A 15,291-nucleotide genomic window follows, 5' to 3' on the forward strand; every position below is an offset into this window, starting at 1 on the left:
AAAAGTAATGTCTCTACTTTTTAATATGCTATCTAGGTAGGTCATAACTTTCCTTCCAAGGAGTAAGCGCCTTTTAATTTCATGGCTGCAATCATCATCTGCAGTGATTTTGGAGCCCAAAAAAAAAAAGTCTGACACTGTTTCCACTGTATCCCTATTTATTTGCCATGAAGTGATGGGACCAGATGCCATGATCTTAGTTTTCTGAATGCTGAGCTTTAAGCCAACTTTTTCACTCTCCTCTTTCACGTTCATCAAGAGACTTTTTAGTTCCTCTTCACTTTCTGCCATAAGGGTGGTGTCATCTGCATATCTGAGGTTATTGATATTTCTCCCAGCAATCTTGATTCCAGCTTGTGCTTCTTCCAGCCCAGCATTTCTCATGATGTACTCTGCATAGAAGTTAAATAAGCAGGGTGACAATATACAGCCTTGACGTACTCCTTTTCCTATTTGGAACCAGTCTGTTGTTCCATGTCCAGTTCTAACTGTTGCTTCCTGACCCGCATATAGGTTTCTCAGGAGGTGGGTCAGGTGATCTGGTATTTCCATCTTTTTCAGAATTTTCCACAGTTTATTGTGATCCACACAGTCGAAGGCTTTGGCATAGTCAATAAAGCAAAAAAGATGTTTTTCTGGAACTCTCCTGCTTTTTTGATGATCCAGCGGATATTGGCAATTTGATCTCTGGTTCCTCTGCCTTTTCTAAAACCAGCTTGAACATCTGGAAGTTCACGGCTCACGTACTGCTGAAGCCTGGCTTGGAGAATTTTGAGCATTACTTTACTAGCGTGTGAGATGAGTGCAACTATGTGGTAGTTTGAGCATTCTTTGGGATTGCCTTTCTTAGGGACTGGAATGAAAACTGACCTTTTCCAGTCCTGTGGCCAACTGCTGAGTTATCCAAATACGCTGGCATATTGAGTGCAGCACTTTCACAGCATCATCTTTCAGGATTCGAAATAGCTCAACTGGAATTCCATCACCTCCACTAGTTTGTCCATAGTGATGGCCCACCTGACTTCACATTCCAGGATGTCTGGCTCTAGGTGAGTGATCACACCATCATGATTATCTGGGTCGTGAAGATCTTTTTTGCACAGTTCTTCTGTGTATTCTTGCCACCTCTTCTTAATATCTTCTGCTTCTGTTAGGTCCATACCATTTCTGTCCTTTATTGAGCCCATTTTTGCATGAAATGTTCCCTTGGTATCTCTAATTTTCTTGAAGATCTCTAGTCTTTCCCATTCTGTTGGTTTCCTCTATTTCTTTGAATTGATTGCTGAGGAAGGCTTTCTTACCTCTCCTGGCTATTCTTTGGAACTCTGCATTCAAATGGGAGTATCTTTCCTTTTCTCCTTTGCTTTTCGCTTCTCTTCTTTTCACAGCTATTTGTAAGGCCTCCTCAGACAACCATTTTGCCTTTTTGCATTTCTTTTCCATGGGGATGGTCTTGATCCCTGTCTCCTGTACAATGTCACGAACCTCCGTCCATAGTTCATCAGCACTCTGTCTATAAGATCTAGTCCCTTAAATCTATTTCTCACTTCCACTGTATAATCATAAGGGATTTGATTTAGGTCATACCTGAATGGTCTAGTGGTTTTCCCCACTTTCTTCAATTTAAGTCTGAATTTTGGCAATAAGGAGTTCATGATCTGAGCCACAGTCAGCTCCTGGTCTTGTTTTTGCTGACTGTATAGAGCTTCTCCATCTTTTGCTGCAAAGAATATGATCAATCTGATTTCAGTGTTGAACATCTGCTGATGACCACGTGTAGTCTTCTCTTGTGTTGTGGAAGAGGGTGTTTGCTATGACCAGCGTGTTCTCTTAGCAAAACTCTATTAGCCTTTGCCCTGCTTCATTCCGTACTCCAAGGCCAAATTTGTCTGTTACTCCAGGCGTTTCTTGACTTCCTACTTTTGCATTCCAGTCCCCTATAATGAAAAGGACGTCTTTTGGGGGTGTTAGTCCTAAAAGGTCTTGTAGGTCTTCACAGAATCATTCAACTTCAGCTTCTTCAGCGTTACTGGTTGGGGCACAGGCTTGGATTACTGTGATATTGAATGGTTTGCCTTGGAAACGAACAGAGATCTTTCTGCCATTTTTGAGATTGCATCCAAGTACTGTATTTTGGACTCTTCTGTTGACCATGATGGCTACTCCATTTCTTCTAAGGGATTCCTGCCCACAGTAGTAGATATAATGGTCATCTGAGTTCTTCACCCATTCCAGTCCATTTTAGTTCACTGATTCCTAGAATGTCAACACTCACTCTTGCCATCTCCTATTTGACCACTTCCAATTTGCCTTGATTCATGGACCTAACATTCCAGGTTCCTATGCAATATTGCTCTTTACAGCATCGGACCTTGCTTCTATCACCAGTCATATCCACAACTGGGTATTGTTTTTGCTTTGGCTCCATTCCTTCATTCTTTCTGGAGTTATTTCTCCACTGATCTCCAGTAGCATATTGGGCACCTACCGACCTGGGGAGTTCCTCTTTCAGTATCCTATCATTTTGCCTTTTCATACTGTTCATGGGGTTCTCAAGGCAAGAATACTGAAGTGGTTTGCCATTCCCTTCTCCAGTGGACCACATTCTGTCAGACCTCTCCGCCATGACCCGCCCATCTTGGGTCACTTGTTCCTAGCCAGTACTAATGTTGATGGCATATTTATCTCATGTAACACATTGTACATGCATGTTTTTGGTATTATCTTTGCACTTCCTCCATGCTCACCAAATACTTAAGTTTCAAAAGGATACAGGCTGCAACTTTTCAGCAAGTCTACAATTATTTCAAACTTTCAGAAATGTAAAAAAAGGAACTACATCTGTGTAATTATCTTTTTTAACAGCACAGCATCATGATCAAACACAAACAAGTATTTTTGGTGGGTCTACTTGTCAGATTGCCGGGAGAAATATCAACAACCTCAGATACACAGATGACATCACTCTAATGGCAGAAAGTGAAAAAGAACTAAAGAGTCTCCTGATGAGGATGAAAGAGGAAAATGAAAACGCTACTGTGAAATTCAACATTAAAAAAAACTAAGATCTAGTTGATTCACGTTGATGTTTGACAGAAAACAACAAAATTCTGTAAGGCAATTATCATTCAATTAAAAATAGATAAAAAAAAAAAAAACTAAGATCATGGTATACGGTCCCATCACTCCATGGCAAATATAAGAGAGAAAAGTGGAAGCAGGGACAGATTTGATTTTGTGGGCTCCAAAATCACTGCAGATGGTGAATGCAGCCACGAAATTAAGATCCTTGCTCCTTGGAAAGAATGCTACGACAAACCTAGACAGTATCTTAAAAAGCAGAGACATCACTCTGCCCACAAAGGTTCACCTATGGTTTTTTCAGGAGTCATGCATGGATGTGAGCTGGACCATAAAGAAGGCTGAGCACCGAAGAATTGATGCTTTTGAACTGTGGTGCTGGAGAAGACTCGTGAGAGTCCCCTGGATTGCAAGGAGATCAAACCAGTCAATCCTAAAGGAAAGGACCTTTATTGGAAGGACCGTTGCTGAAGCTGAAGCTCCAATACTTTGGCCACTTGATGAGAATAGCCAATTCTTTGGAAAAGACCCTGATGCTGGGAATGATTGAAGGCAGGAGGAGAAAGGGATGACAGAAGAGGAGATGGTTAGACAGCACCACCAACTCAATGGACATGAATCTGAGCACTCTGGGAGATAGTTAGAGGACAGAGGAGCCTGCTGTGCTACACAGTCCCATGAGGTCGCAGAGTTGGACACAACTTAAAGACTAAAAAACAATAACTTACCAAATAAGTCATTCTAGTTATTTTTTAGGCTCACACCTGAATTAAGCAACTGGTTAAGTAACTCCTACTTTTCTGTATTAGATCAACTTTTATATTCTAATACAAAACGTGACAGGATTGACTACAGTTCTAAGATTGGGGCTTCCCTGGTGGCTCAGTTAATAAAGAATCTGCCTGGAATGCAGGAGACCCGGGTTTGACCCCTCGGTAGGGAAGATTCCCTGGAGAAGGAAATGGCAACAATTTCATTCTTTCATGCCAAGTTCTCATGTTTACTCAATTTGCCCTTCTCAGCAATCAGAAAACAGACTACTACAAGTTGTACTCAGAGCAAATTTGGTTTTGCAAATTATACAACGAAATTGTATTTTGGTTTTCTTAGTTGTTTTCTATTTGCACATTATTTTATATATTCATAAAACAAAAATCATTTCTACTTAAATTTCTTCCCTTTTCACTCAGGTGTCAGAATATATTGCACAGAACATAACTGGGAATTAACTTCCCAGAATACTTCTCTCTGGCATCCATCTTGGCTGAGCAATAGGAGGGCCACCAGGAAGGACTCTTAAGTCGGAATGATTGGCCAAAGACAATCTGGAAACTGATTCCATTACCCTAAAACCTGAGACTGACAACCAGGAAGCAGAGCAGTTCTCCTAGGTTCCCTCACCCTACCGCTCTCCACCTGGGCGCCCTTTCCCAGTAAAGTCTCTTGCTCTGTCAGCACGTGTGTGTCCTCGGACCATTCATTTCCGAGTGTTAGACAAGAGCCCACTCTTGGGCCCTGGAAGGGGTTCCCCTTCCTGCAGCAAGTGCACTAGCTGATGTAGAAATGAAATACAAGCTGTAGGTTCAGAGCTGCCTCTAGGGAACTAACGCATTGTGTTTCCAAACCTGATAGTGCTCTCCATCTTGCTGTCTTGCCTGACCTGTTAGTCACCGTGTCTGGGCTGCCATGTTCTGTTTGTTTGTTTTTTAATTAAAAAAATAAAAACACAATATAGCTGGGAATTAAAATGGAAATCTAACCCAATACTTAACAGAGAGCAGAACTTCAATAAAGAAATGAACCAAGAAATAATGACTGAGCAGCTAAAATACAAAGATTATTAACAGCAAGCTGAACAGCTACAAACTTCAAGGACAGGAGAAGTTAGGTACATTCCTGAGAGCACAAAAATGTGAAAAACTATGTATAATTTAAAAACAAAAATGACTCTCATATTGCATTATTTAATAGTCCCATATATAAATCACAGCACAAAACCAAATATTCCTGATAGTGATTTTAACAAATTCAGTATATTCTTAGGAAAGAAGGGAAGCTAACTGGATTATACATAACAAATGTCTCTCTCCAGTAATATGAAAAATATAAATAAAAACAAGTTTAAGATACTAAACTAACAGATGCCCTAGGAAAATAATTGGGAGAGGCAGAAGAGGCTTAACCATACTCTTTTTACACTATTTATAGTTCTAAAATAATGAAACTGAACATCTTGAAATAATAAAATGTCTAGACAATTAGAATATCAATATTAGAAACACCATATACTTAAAATAACCTTAAAATAACACCAAAAATATTATTAAATATTAAGAGAATAGTACCTTGGTTTTGTATAAATTTTAAAGAGTTTACAGAGCACTTTTACATATATTACCCCACATAATTCACATCAGAAGTTATCAACCCTGGTTGCTCATCAAAACTACCTAAAATACTAAAAAAAAAAAAAAGTAAATTTCTGAGCCCCACCTCACACCCAGTGAATTAACAAGCCTCCAGGTACATTAAAAACTGAAAGTGTTTCCAATGCCTAACTAGGGTTGAGGACAACTAGTCACTAATATACCACTAATCACAACCATGAAAAAAAGTGTGTAATTAAGAAAACAAATCAAACTTCAGTGATTGAAATATTAATAATTTAGTGGCTTTTTTCCCCTCTTGGTTAATGTATTTAATCACAAAAGGAAATAAATATATCTACTAAACTTTTTAAAATTAAAAATGGTATAAAATGTTGATGCTTTAAGGTAAGACTAGTTACTGAAAAAGTTTTCCTTGTATCGACCCAAAAACATGTAACAAATGAGGTAGTACCCTAGTCATTATAATAGAATAACCAGAAAGCACTAAGATTGCTATGAAGGTTTTGCCTCCTCTTACACAAATAATTACCTCACTCAAAATATTTCTAGTATTTTTGAAAACTGATTGACAATATATACCAAAATCTTCCTCAAAAAAGGAAGAACTCTGATTATAATCTGAATAAACAATTTGAACATATAAGGATAAAAAAAATGTCACTGATATAAAGAAACACTAGCAAACAGTTTGAAACAGCTACTGCTTTGAAAGTATCAGTACAAATTTTTAATAGCTAGACATTTTAGTACTATTTAAGAAATTATTAATCTCAGTCTGTCTAGCTGTGAAGAACACATAAGTTTCACACAAATCACTTTATTCCAATTTCCTTCAAGTTTGCTCACCAAACTAAAAACATCAAGTCTTATAAAAATATCAAAAAATTTATTCACCAAACTAGAGTACAGCTTTTCTTCAACATAGACATTCAATTACTAAACATAAAAATTCAAAGCACAAATGAATAAATTTACAGAAACCTTAAAATGCTTGTTTTCCATCCTAGATGTCTCTCCTAGTATTGAGACTCTACTATGCTCACTTAGTTGTCCCACAGACTCTGAATTTCATGTTTTAAATTACCTGTTTCAAGAAATGATACTTCTCTCTATCCAAGGGACTCTCAAGAGTTTTCTCCAGCACAATTTGGAAGCATCAATTCTTTGGTGCATAGCCTTCCTTATGGTCCAACTCTCACATCCACACAGGACTACTAGAAAAACCACAACTTTGACTATATGGACCTTTGTTGGCAAAGTGATGTCTCTGCTTTTTAATATGCTGTCTAGGTTTGTCATAGTTTTTCTTCCAAGGAGTAAGACTCTTTTAATTCCATGCCTGCAGTCACCATCCACAATGATTTTGGAGCCCAAGAAAATACAGTCTGTCACTGTTTCCACTTTTTCCCCATCTATTTATTCGCCATGAAGTGATGGGACCAGATGCCATGATCTTAGTTTTTTGAATTATGAGTTTTAAGCCAGGTTTTCACTCTCCTCTTTCACTTTCATCAAGAGGCTCTTTTGTTCCTCTTCACTTTCTGCCATTAGAGGGGTATCATCTGCATATCTGAGGTTGTTGCTATTTCTCCTGGCAATCTCGATTCCAGCCAGGCATTTTGCACGATGTACTCTGCATGTAAGTTAAATAAGCAGGGTGATAACATACAGACTTAACATACCCATTTCCCAATTTTGAACTAATCTATCATTCTATAACTGGTTCCAACTGTTGCTTATTAACCTGCAAACAGGTTTCCTGGGAGACAGGTAAAGTGGTCTGCTATTCCCATCTCTTAAGAATTTTCCAGTATCCACACAAAGAATTCAGCATAGTCATTGAAGCAAAAGCAGATGTTTTTCTGGAATTCCCTTGCTTTTCTAAGATCCAATGAGTGTTGGCAATTTGATCTCTGGTTCCTTTGCCTTTTCTAAACCCAGCTTGTACATCTGGAAGTTCTTGGTTCAGGTACTGCTGAATACGAGCTTGAAGGATTTGCAGCATTATCTTGCTAGCATGTGAAATGAGCACTAGCTACCTAGGTGATTCTGATTTCTAAGTTTGAGAAATACCAAGTGGTAAGAGTTCTAGGAGGAAGAATTATGAACCAGATGTTTAACAAAGACTTTTTTTCTTCCTCATCTGCGATGATCTTTCAAAGGGTTCTCCATCACCTAGTATAGTGGTTCTCAAACTGGCCCTCCCAGGTGACATTTGGCAATGTCTGGAGACATTTTTTTTTCCCTGTCATCACTGAGGAGGATGAACTGCTACTGGTATCTAGTTAGTAGAGGCCAGGGATGCTGGTCAACATTGGACAATGCACAAGACAGCCCACTCCCTCCCAATTAAAAACGCCAAACTGCACTCTTGCCCAGTCTGAGAAACCTTGATCTGAGCCCCATCTCAAATGAAGCTATCAAAAGTACTCAGTTGTGGCCCCAGAGGTAAACAAAGGAATAGAATTAACATATCTTCAGGAAAGTCAATTTTTAATCCCACATTGGTGAGGAAGAAGGAGGGGGGGGATTATCTTTATATTGTATATGGGTCTTCCCTGATGGCTCAGGTGATAACAAGTCCGCTTGCAATGGAGACCCAGGTTCAATCTCTGTGTTTGGAAGATCCGGTGGAGAAGGAAAATGGCAACCTACTCCAGTATTCCTGCATGGAGAATCCCATGGACAGAGGAGTCTGGTAGGAAACAGTCCATGGAGTCACAAAAGAGTTGGACATGTCTGAGTTTCACTTATATATAAGTCAAACAAATACAGATAAAATGCAAATGTCACATTAATATCTAAAATAAATATCACATAAATACCTAAGATACACTTCAGAATAATGTAAGCAAAATTAGGCTTTACTCCCCAACCTCAGGGGATACTTATGTACTCTTCTCAATCTTCAAAGTACTTCTGAAATTAAAAAACAATTGCTTAAAATAAAATACACGAACTTCAGGACAGGCATGACCTCATCTTTAAACTACTGCCACTAAGATTTTTAGGACTATTTGTTACTGCACCATGGTTTAACCCAGAACTATTCGAAGTATAGTCTATGGAGGGACCAGTCTGATTGTTCAATGGTTTACACCAGAGAAATACAAATGTAGAACACAGAAATGAAAATTCTTATACCAGAATAACTTTATGTCTATTGGATCTTTAAAAATTGGGGCTTGTTATTTTTGCCTTTTTAAATTTCATCTGCATTAATAAAAATAATGCAAGTTAGTAAAAGTAACTTGCAATAACTTGTACTTTACAATTGTGTCAATCAACAGTGAATTGGAAATTTTAAAAAATAAAATAAAAAAACACCCTTCATCAGTTTGAGAAGCACTAACCTAAACCTATCATTGACTAATACATCTAATAAGTGGCAAAGCCAGGATTTGACTGCATGTCTGTCTGACACCAAAGTCCTTATACTATACACCCTAGTCCTGATACTCTATTTCTGTTATTATTAATACTTTGAACTCAAATCCCTATCTGTAATCCCTATCTCTGTAGAGTTACACTGCACCAAGTATGAATTACAAGGACCTTTTGTGTGTCTCACCTAAGGCCTTCAACGCTGAATGCTAACCAAGCTGCCTTTTTGGTCCCTTTTACCCAAGCTCATGCTCAAAATCTGGCTCTCCACATCTTCCATAATGCAAAAGGACAAGACCAAAAACATTCTTTTCTCCTCAAAGTCAAGAACAGAGACATTGAATGATATAATACTATCTTCTTTTGCGACCCACCCTGCTTTCTATATAACTGTGGGAGATGACCTCCTCTCAAGGAAAAGTAGATCTCAGATCTCTCTAACCACACCAGCTACATAAAGTACACAATAAATGAATCAAAAATAAGACTTAATTTCATTTAGTCTTACATCCTCACATTACGACCTCTATCGTAAAGTTTAAAGATCTTCAACTTCACCAATCCATACTGCACATCCCCAAGTGTTTTTTACAAACTTTTTTGATCACAATTCTCAATTAAAAAAAAAAGTTATATCTCAACACAATACAAACACAACAAAATTTACCACTCCAAATTTCTACAATGTACTGCTATTTTTTCTTTCCTACTTTGTAAAATATTGGTAGAAATCCACAAAACTGATTTCAACATCCACTTGTCTCAACTCACAGTCTGCAAAACACTGCTGTAGAGACCAAATGTAGGTCTACATTCAACAGTGCGCTCTCATCTGGCAAGCCTAACCTATAATCACACTACCTTAAAATTCTACTCCTCAAAAACACATTTTTTTCTACATCAGTTTCATTGTGCAATAGATCTTGTCATTTAGAGTCCAAACTTTGTATAGAAAAATAAAAAAGTTTGTCTCAAAATTTAGTAAAATGTATAAATGTTAAATTAAGTTTCTACTTCTAATCAGTAACTGAAGATAGTTTATTAGCTTAAAATGTGAACCATGTTCTCAGCTGATAATTTAATTAGATAATAATACTCTACTGGCAAATACAAGAATAGAGTCTATAGTGAATACATATACCATCAATTTCTAACAAGTCTGAAACCAACTTGCTCAACCCACTATCTTCACACCAAGTGGTCTACTCATCTGACCACTCCCCATTACTGAGATCTTGGAAATCTAACTCTTCCTCCTTCCTTCCATTTTTTGTTGCTGTTTAGTCACTAATCTGTGTCCAACTCTTTTGCAACCCTATGGACTGTAGCCCGCCAGGCTCCTCCGTCCATGGGATTCCGCAGATAAGAATACTGGAGTGGGTTGCCATTTCCTTCTCCAGGGGATATTCCTGACCCAGGGATCAAACCCTCCTGTTCCCTATCTCAGGAGGATTCTTTACCACCTGAGTTCTCATTTTTAACCCTCTACAATTGCTCTAAGGTCTTTCAGGGGTCCTATCTTGTCTCAGAACAGCCCAAAAGTCCTGACATAGTTATTTAAGATTATTTCTATGTGAAAATATGCAAATCCAAAGAATCAATTTTATAACAAAGTTTTGAAACAATCTATCGGTAACTGATATGTATCTGATACATAAATTACCTTTTCTGTAGTTATGTATCGAATACCTCAAAATCAAAATCAGAAACCAGACACTTATTTTACACAATTATAGTTTCTGCAAATTAAAATCTACTTGCCATAAACTCAAAATAAATTTTTCAGTTATGAGCTTCAATTCTGTGAGCCTAAGAGCACGTGATATTTTTAATAACTGTATTGAGAAGACCTGGCTTCGTCATGCTGTCCAAACACAGAAGGACACAGTGCTACCATACAACCATCTACGGAGCTTCCACATTTATTTCATAGTTCCACTCAACCCAATCTCCTCTAGCCCCACCCACTGAACAGCTGGGTGGGATAAAAGATTGTTTCCTGCCCCCATTCCCCCCCTCCTCCCTGCTCCTTCCCCTGCCATTTGAAAGAATAAGAGATCCAAGAAGCATTAACTAGATTCGTAATTGTTTATACACTGCTAAGGCAGTATCCTTCAGTCTATCAGGATTTCATAAAGTTCATCTCTACCTGTGCACCTAATGCCAAAAAACTTCCTAAACTTGCTTATAAACAACTTTTTATAAGGGTAGGGAACTGACTTTACTCATCACCTTAATAAATACGTAAAATGCTTTAGAATCTAGATTACCTGTTGATTTCGATTACCAAGGGTACTCAGAAAAATATCCTTCCATTTCATCAAAGTAACACCACCAAGAGAAACCATAAAGTTGAACTAGAACAATAAAGTCGCAAGAATAAACTAATTCAGTATCTAAACAAACACCTGGACCTCACAACCCAGATACGAAACCGTGTACTCTCAAAATGTAACTCAGCAAATGGAAATGTGTTAGAAAAATTTCAGTTGCTATTTCCTACTATATACACAGTATGAAATGGAACTCGGGAGTGGAAAATGTGAATGAAATGGCCTCGTTCTTTTTCCAATACGTGGAGGAGAAAAGGAAATGAAAGGGCTTCTTAAGAGAATAAATGAGAATACTTAAATATTTTCAAAACTTAATTTCCTTAAACATCGCCAGTCCGTATCTCCAACTCCCTCCCTTTTTCAAAGACCCTTCCCAGCCCTTCAGCTCCTCCGGAGGGCGCCCTTCCTAAACGTTCTCTTTTCCCTTTTTCTTAAAAATTAAGCCCAAACCAGGCTCCTTATCCTCCTTATTCAAGCTTTGCCCGCCATCCACCGGCCTCCCGGGCCGCGCCTGAGGAAAAGAAGCCCTAGAGGCGGGAAGGGGGAGCGAGGAGGCGACACAGTCGCTGGAGCCGCTGCAGCAGCAGCAGCAGCCGCCGCCGCCTGCACCGCAGCTTCAGCCTGATGCATCCCTCTTCCTCCCTCCCCGCCGCCGCCCTCCCGGGGCCGGCCCACACAGCACCCTCACCCGGACGCGCACACACATTCCCACCCTCCTCGCCAGGCCCACTCCCCCACGAGGGGAGTTCCGCCGCTGGAGCCGCGGCCGCCGACGCGAAGACGCAGGGCCGCGGAGCCGGAGGCCCGGCAAAGGAGACCCTGCTCGGGGTCCGGCGGCGGAGGCCGCGGCTCACGTCTCTCCACTCCCCGGGCCCGCCCGCCGCGGCACAGGAAATGCCGCCGCCTCGGTTCTCCGCACATTCAATTCAAACTGTCACTGCCGCCGCCTCCCCTCCCCCCGGGTCCGCGGCCACCGCCGCGCCCCGGGCCCGCCGTCGCCCCCCACCTCACCTGCTTTCGCCCCAGCGCCGCGCCGCGCCTCAGGGCGTTTCCCCCACCACCACCCGATCGGGGGGCCACAGAGCCCCCCAGCGTCCCGAGCCTCCGACCCGAGTCGCGACGGCCCAAAGCTGAGACTCACCCATGGTGCTGCTGTTGACGCTCCTCTCCTCAGCAGCAGCGGATCTCGCACTGACCGACATCCCCTCCCCCCTCCGCGACCAGCCCGGGCGCAGCGCAGCCCGCCGATTCTCCAAAGCCGCCTACGCCGATTCCGCGGCGTAGCCGCCCGGAGTCGCTGCTCCGCTTACGCAGGCAACAGCGGGCGGACTCCTCCACTGGTTCTCGCCGGACTCCCGCTCCCTCCTCCGCCCCTCCGCCCCCTCAGACGAGGCTTCCGGGCCGAGAGGAGGCTGGCTTCGATCTCGCGAGATTACTTCATCGCTGCCCCGCCGACTTGCTCGTTTTTCGAGCATGACTTCATTGGCGTCAGCGCTCTTCTGCTGCTCGGGTTTAGCCGCCATGTTAACATTGGCGGGATCTGGCACCTCCGGGGTCATGGATAGTCAGGTTTCTGTGCGTGTTTCTTCAACACCGCCGCTAAGGTTAACGCCTTACGTTAGTCGTTGAAAAGCCTGGGGACGCTGAGAGGGAGTGGTCCGTGGGGTGCGAGGGTGTGGTTTTGCCCGAATCAAAGATGGCTGCCGTCAGTGCAGCCCCGCGAGTTTTCACGTCAGGTTTCGGAGCTGGAGGAGCCTCTGGGTTGGTCTCAGCGCTTACTTACGAAATTGGCGTAAGGCAAAGAGGCGCCACTAAAAGAGGCCAGGCTGGGAGGCGACGTTTTGGGTAGGGGTAGCATGTAAGCTTTGGCTCCAGGTTACTGACCTGGCAGTAATGTGAATGCAAGTGGAGAGATACTTCGAGGCGGGTGTATATACCCCCATCCGTCCCCGGTTCCTCAGTTTCCTTCACGTTCGGAATGAAAAGTGAGGTTAGGCCCTGGTTACCCCGACATTGCCCTCGCGCTGTCACTTTCCAGTGGCCTGGCACAGCGAAGAGGTCGACTGCTGCAGCTTCCACTGCGGACTTTTCACGATCATACTCGTATTGGCTCAGCCTGTTGGGGCCCGGTTTTGTCCTCGTGGTGCTCACACCGTAGTTGAGAAAATGAATGGACACACGTGAAACTATTGAGTATCAGTTAAAAAGTATGGGTTAAAGTGTGTGGTCTCCTACTGTTAATTAGCAGTGAATGTTGCTCGGTCGTTGGCGCCTTCCCCAGCTATTTTCTAGTGAAAGTAGCCTCCTTTTGCTCAGAACAACACGTGATCTTTTGTACCTTTCATAAAAACTAATCGCTATCTTCATTGTATAGTTCATGCGCACGTATTATGTTTCCTGTTAAACTGCATGTTATGGAATTGTATGCGTATGTAATTATCATGAACTCACACAAGAATGTTCATAGCATTTTTTTTCATTTATTTTTATTAATTGGAGTGGTTTTTGCCATACAATATTGTGGGTTTTGCCATACATTGACATGAGTCAGCCATGGATTTACATGTGTTCCCCATCCCAATCCCCCCTCCCACCTCCCTCTCTACCTGATCCCTCTGGGTCTTCCCAGTGCACCAGGCCTGAGCACTTGTCTCATGCGTCCAGCCTGGGCTGGCGATCTGTTTCACACTTGATAATATACATGTTTCAGTGCTATTCTCTCAGATCATCCCACCCTCGCCTTCTCCCACAGAGTCCAAAATTCTGTTCTATATTTCTGTGTCTCTTTTTCTGTCTTGCATATAGGGTTATCGTTACCATCTTTTTAAATTCCATGTATATGCGTTAGCACACTGTATTGGTGTTTATCTTTCTCATAGCATTACTTATATTAGTAGAACAATTTAAATATTCACTCTCAGGAGAATGGATGAACAAGTGACGTTATTGGACAAACTGAAATACACAGAATGCTAAAAAACCGAAATTAATGAACTAAAGCTACTAGTATTAATTTAGAGTTCATTAATATTGAGGAAAATAACTTACAGAAAGATGTATATGGTATATCAAATAATTTAACAATAAGAAACTGTGAAGATCACATAAGGAAATTATAGATACCAAATTCAGAATAGCGATTAGTTCCAGAGAGAAGAGAATGTGATAGGTTTCACTTCATAGAATATTTTATTTTCTACCACAAATAATTTGCAGAAAATGTGGCAAAACCTTAAAGGTAGGTGGAGGATACATAGATGTTAAATTGTAATTATTTTCTGTACTCGTTTCTGTACTTGAAGCGTTTCCAAGTAATTTAATAAAAATTTTATCTAAGAAAACAGCTCATTTTGTATCTTGATACTGTTTCTTAAGTCTCCATTTATACTAAATTGCTTCTATATATTAAGTGTGTTACAACTTGCCTGCTCAACCAGTCTTGTTGAATTTCTGAAACTTCACAGGAGTGCTTTACTTGGAAATTTTTGTTAAATTTCTTCTGTGGAGAAGGCAGTGCAGCAGATAATTTAAATGTGTGACTTCTGGAGTCAAACTGCTTTGATTCACATCCCATCTCTACCATTGACTAGCCAAATGCCTGAGGGCAACTTGCTTAACCTTTCTGTGATCCAATTTCCTCACCTATAAATGGGAATAATCCTTGTCCAATTGAGTTTTTGTGAGGGTTAGATGTGCTCAGTTAATAGTACAGTATATGCTTAATAAATTACCTACAAATGGATTATTTTAAAATATAAAATTATGCTGAATACTGTTATTGTTTAATAAAATCTAATAATTTATAAGGAAGAAAGTCTACCATCTCTATTGATATGTTTCTTTGAGGCGGATATCTTAATGGATGTGAAAGAGGTGAATTTTGTTATTTTGCTCTCTGGAAATGGATAAATTATTAATATATATAATATTAATAAGTTCTTTGCCTGGGTTTGTTCATACTCTCCTACAAATTCCACCACACACAATAATTTCCTTACCACTTTCCACTGAAAATTAAAGGGAAGATTATAGGCAGTGAGATGATGACATCTTTTGGAACTTCCTCTCTGAGGAGTTCTAATAGTAAATGATAATATAATGTG

General features: G+C 40.7%; 1 protein-coding gene across 3 annotated transcripts in view; it reads right to left on the minus strand.

Annotated features, from left to right (window-relative positions):
- SEPTIN7 (septin 7) overlaps positions 1–12,556 on the minus strand; it is a 92,395-nt gene extending 79,839 nt beyond the window's left edge. The window contains exons 1-2 of one of the 3 annotated variants that reach the window (XM_043871639.1): positions 12,330–12,556; positions 10,829–10,830 (exon numbers count right to left, since the gene is read on the minus strand). In XM_043871639.1, coding sequence (XP_043727574.1) covers positions 10,829–10,830; positions 12,330–12,390 — 63 coding nt within the window. In that variant the 5' untranslated portion in view covers positions 12,391–12,556. Of the gene's footprint in view, positions 1–6,166; positions 6,172–10,828; positions 10,831–12,329 lie in introns of all 3 variants that reach the window. The other 2 variants (XM_043871638.1, XM_043871640.1) reach the window with 2 other exon arrangements.
- Positions 12,557–15,291: the final 2,735 nt, after the last annotated feature.

The sequence above is a fragment of the Cervus elaphus genome, chromosome 18, assembly GCF_910594005.1.
Source record: "Cervus elaphus chromosome 18, mCerEla1.1, whole genome shotgun sequence".
NCBI lineage: Eukaryota > Metazoa > Chordata > Mammalia > Artiodactyla > Cervidae > Cervus > Cervus elaphus.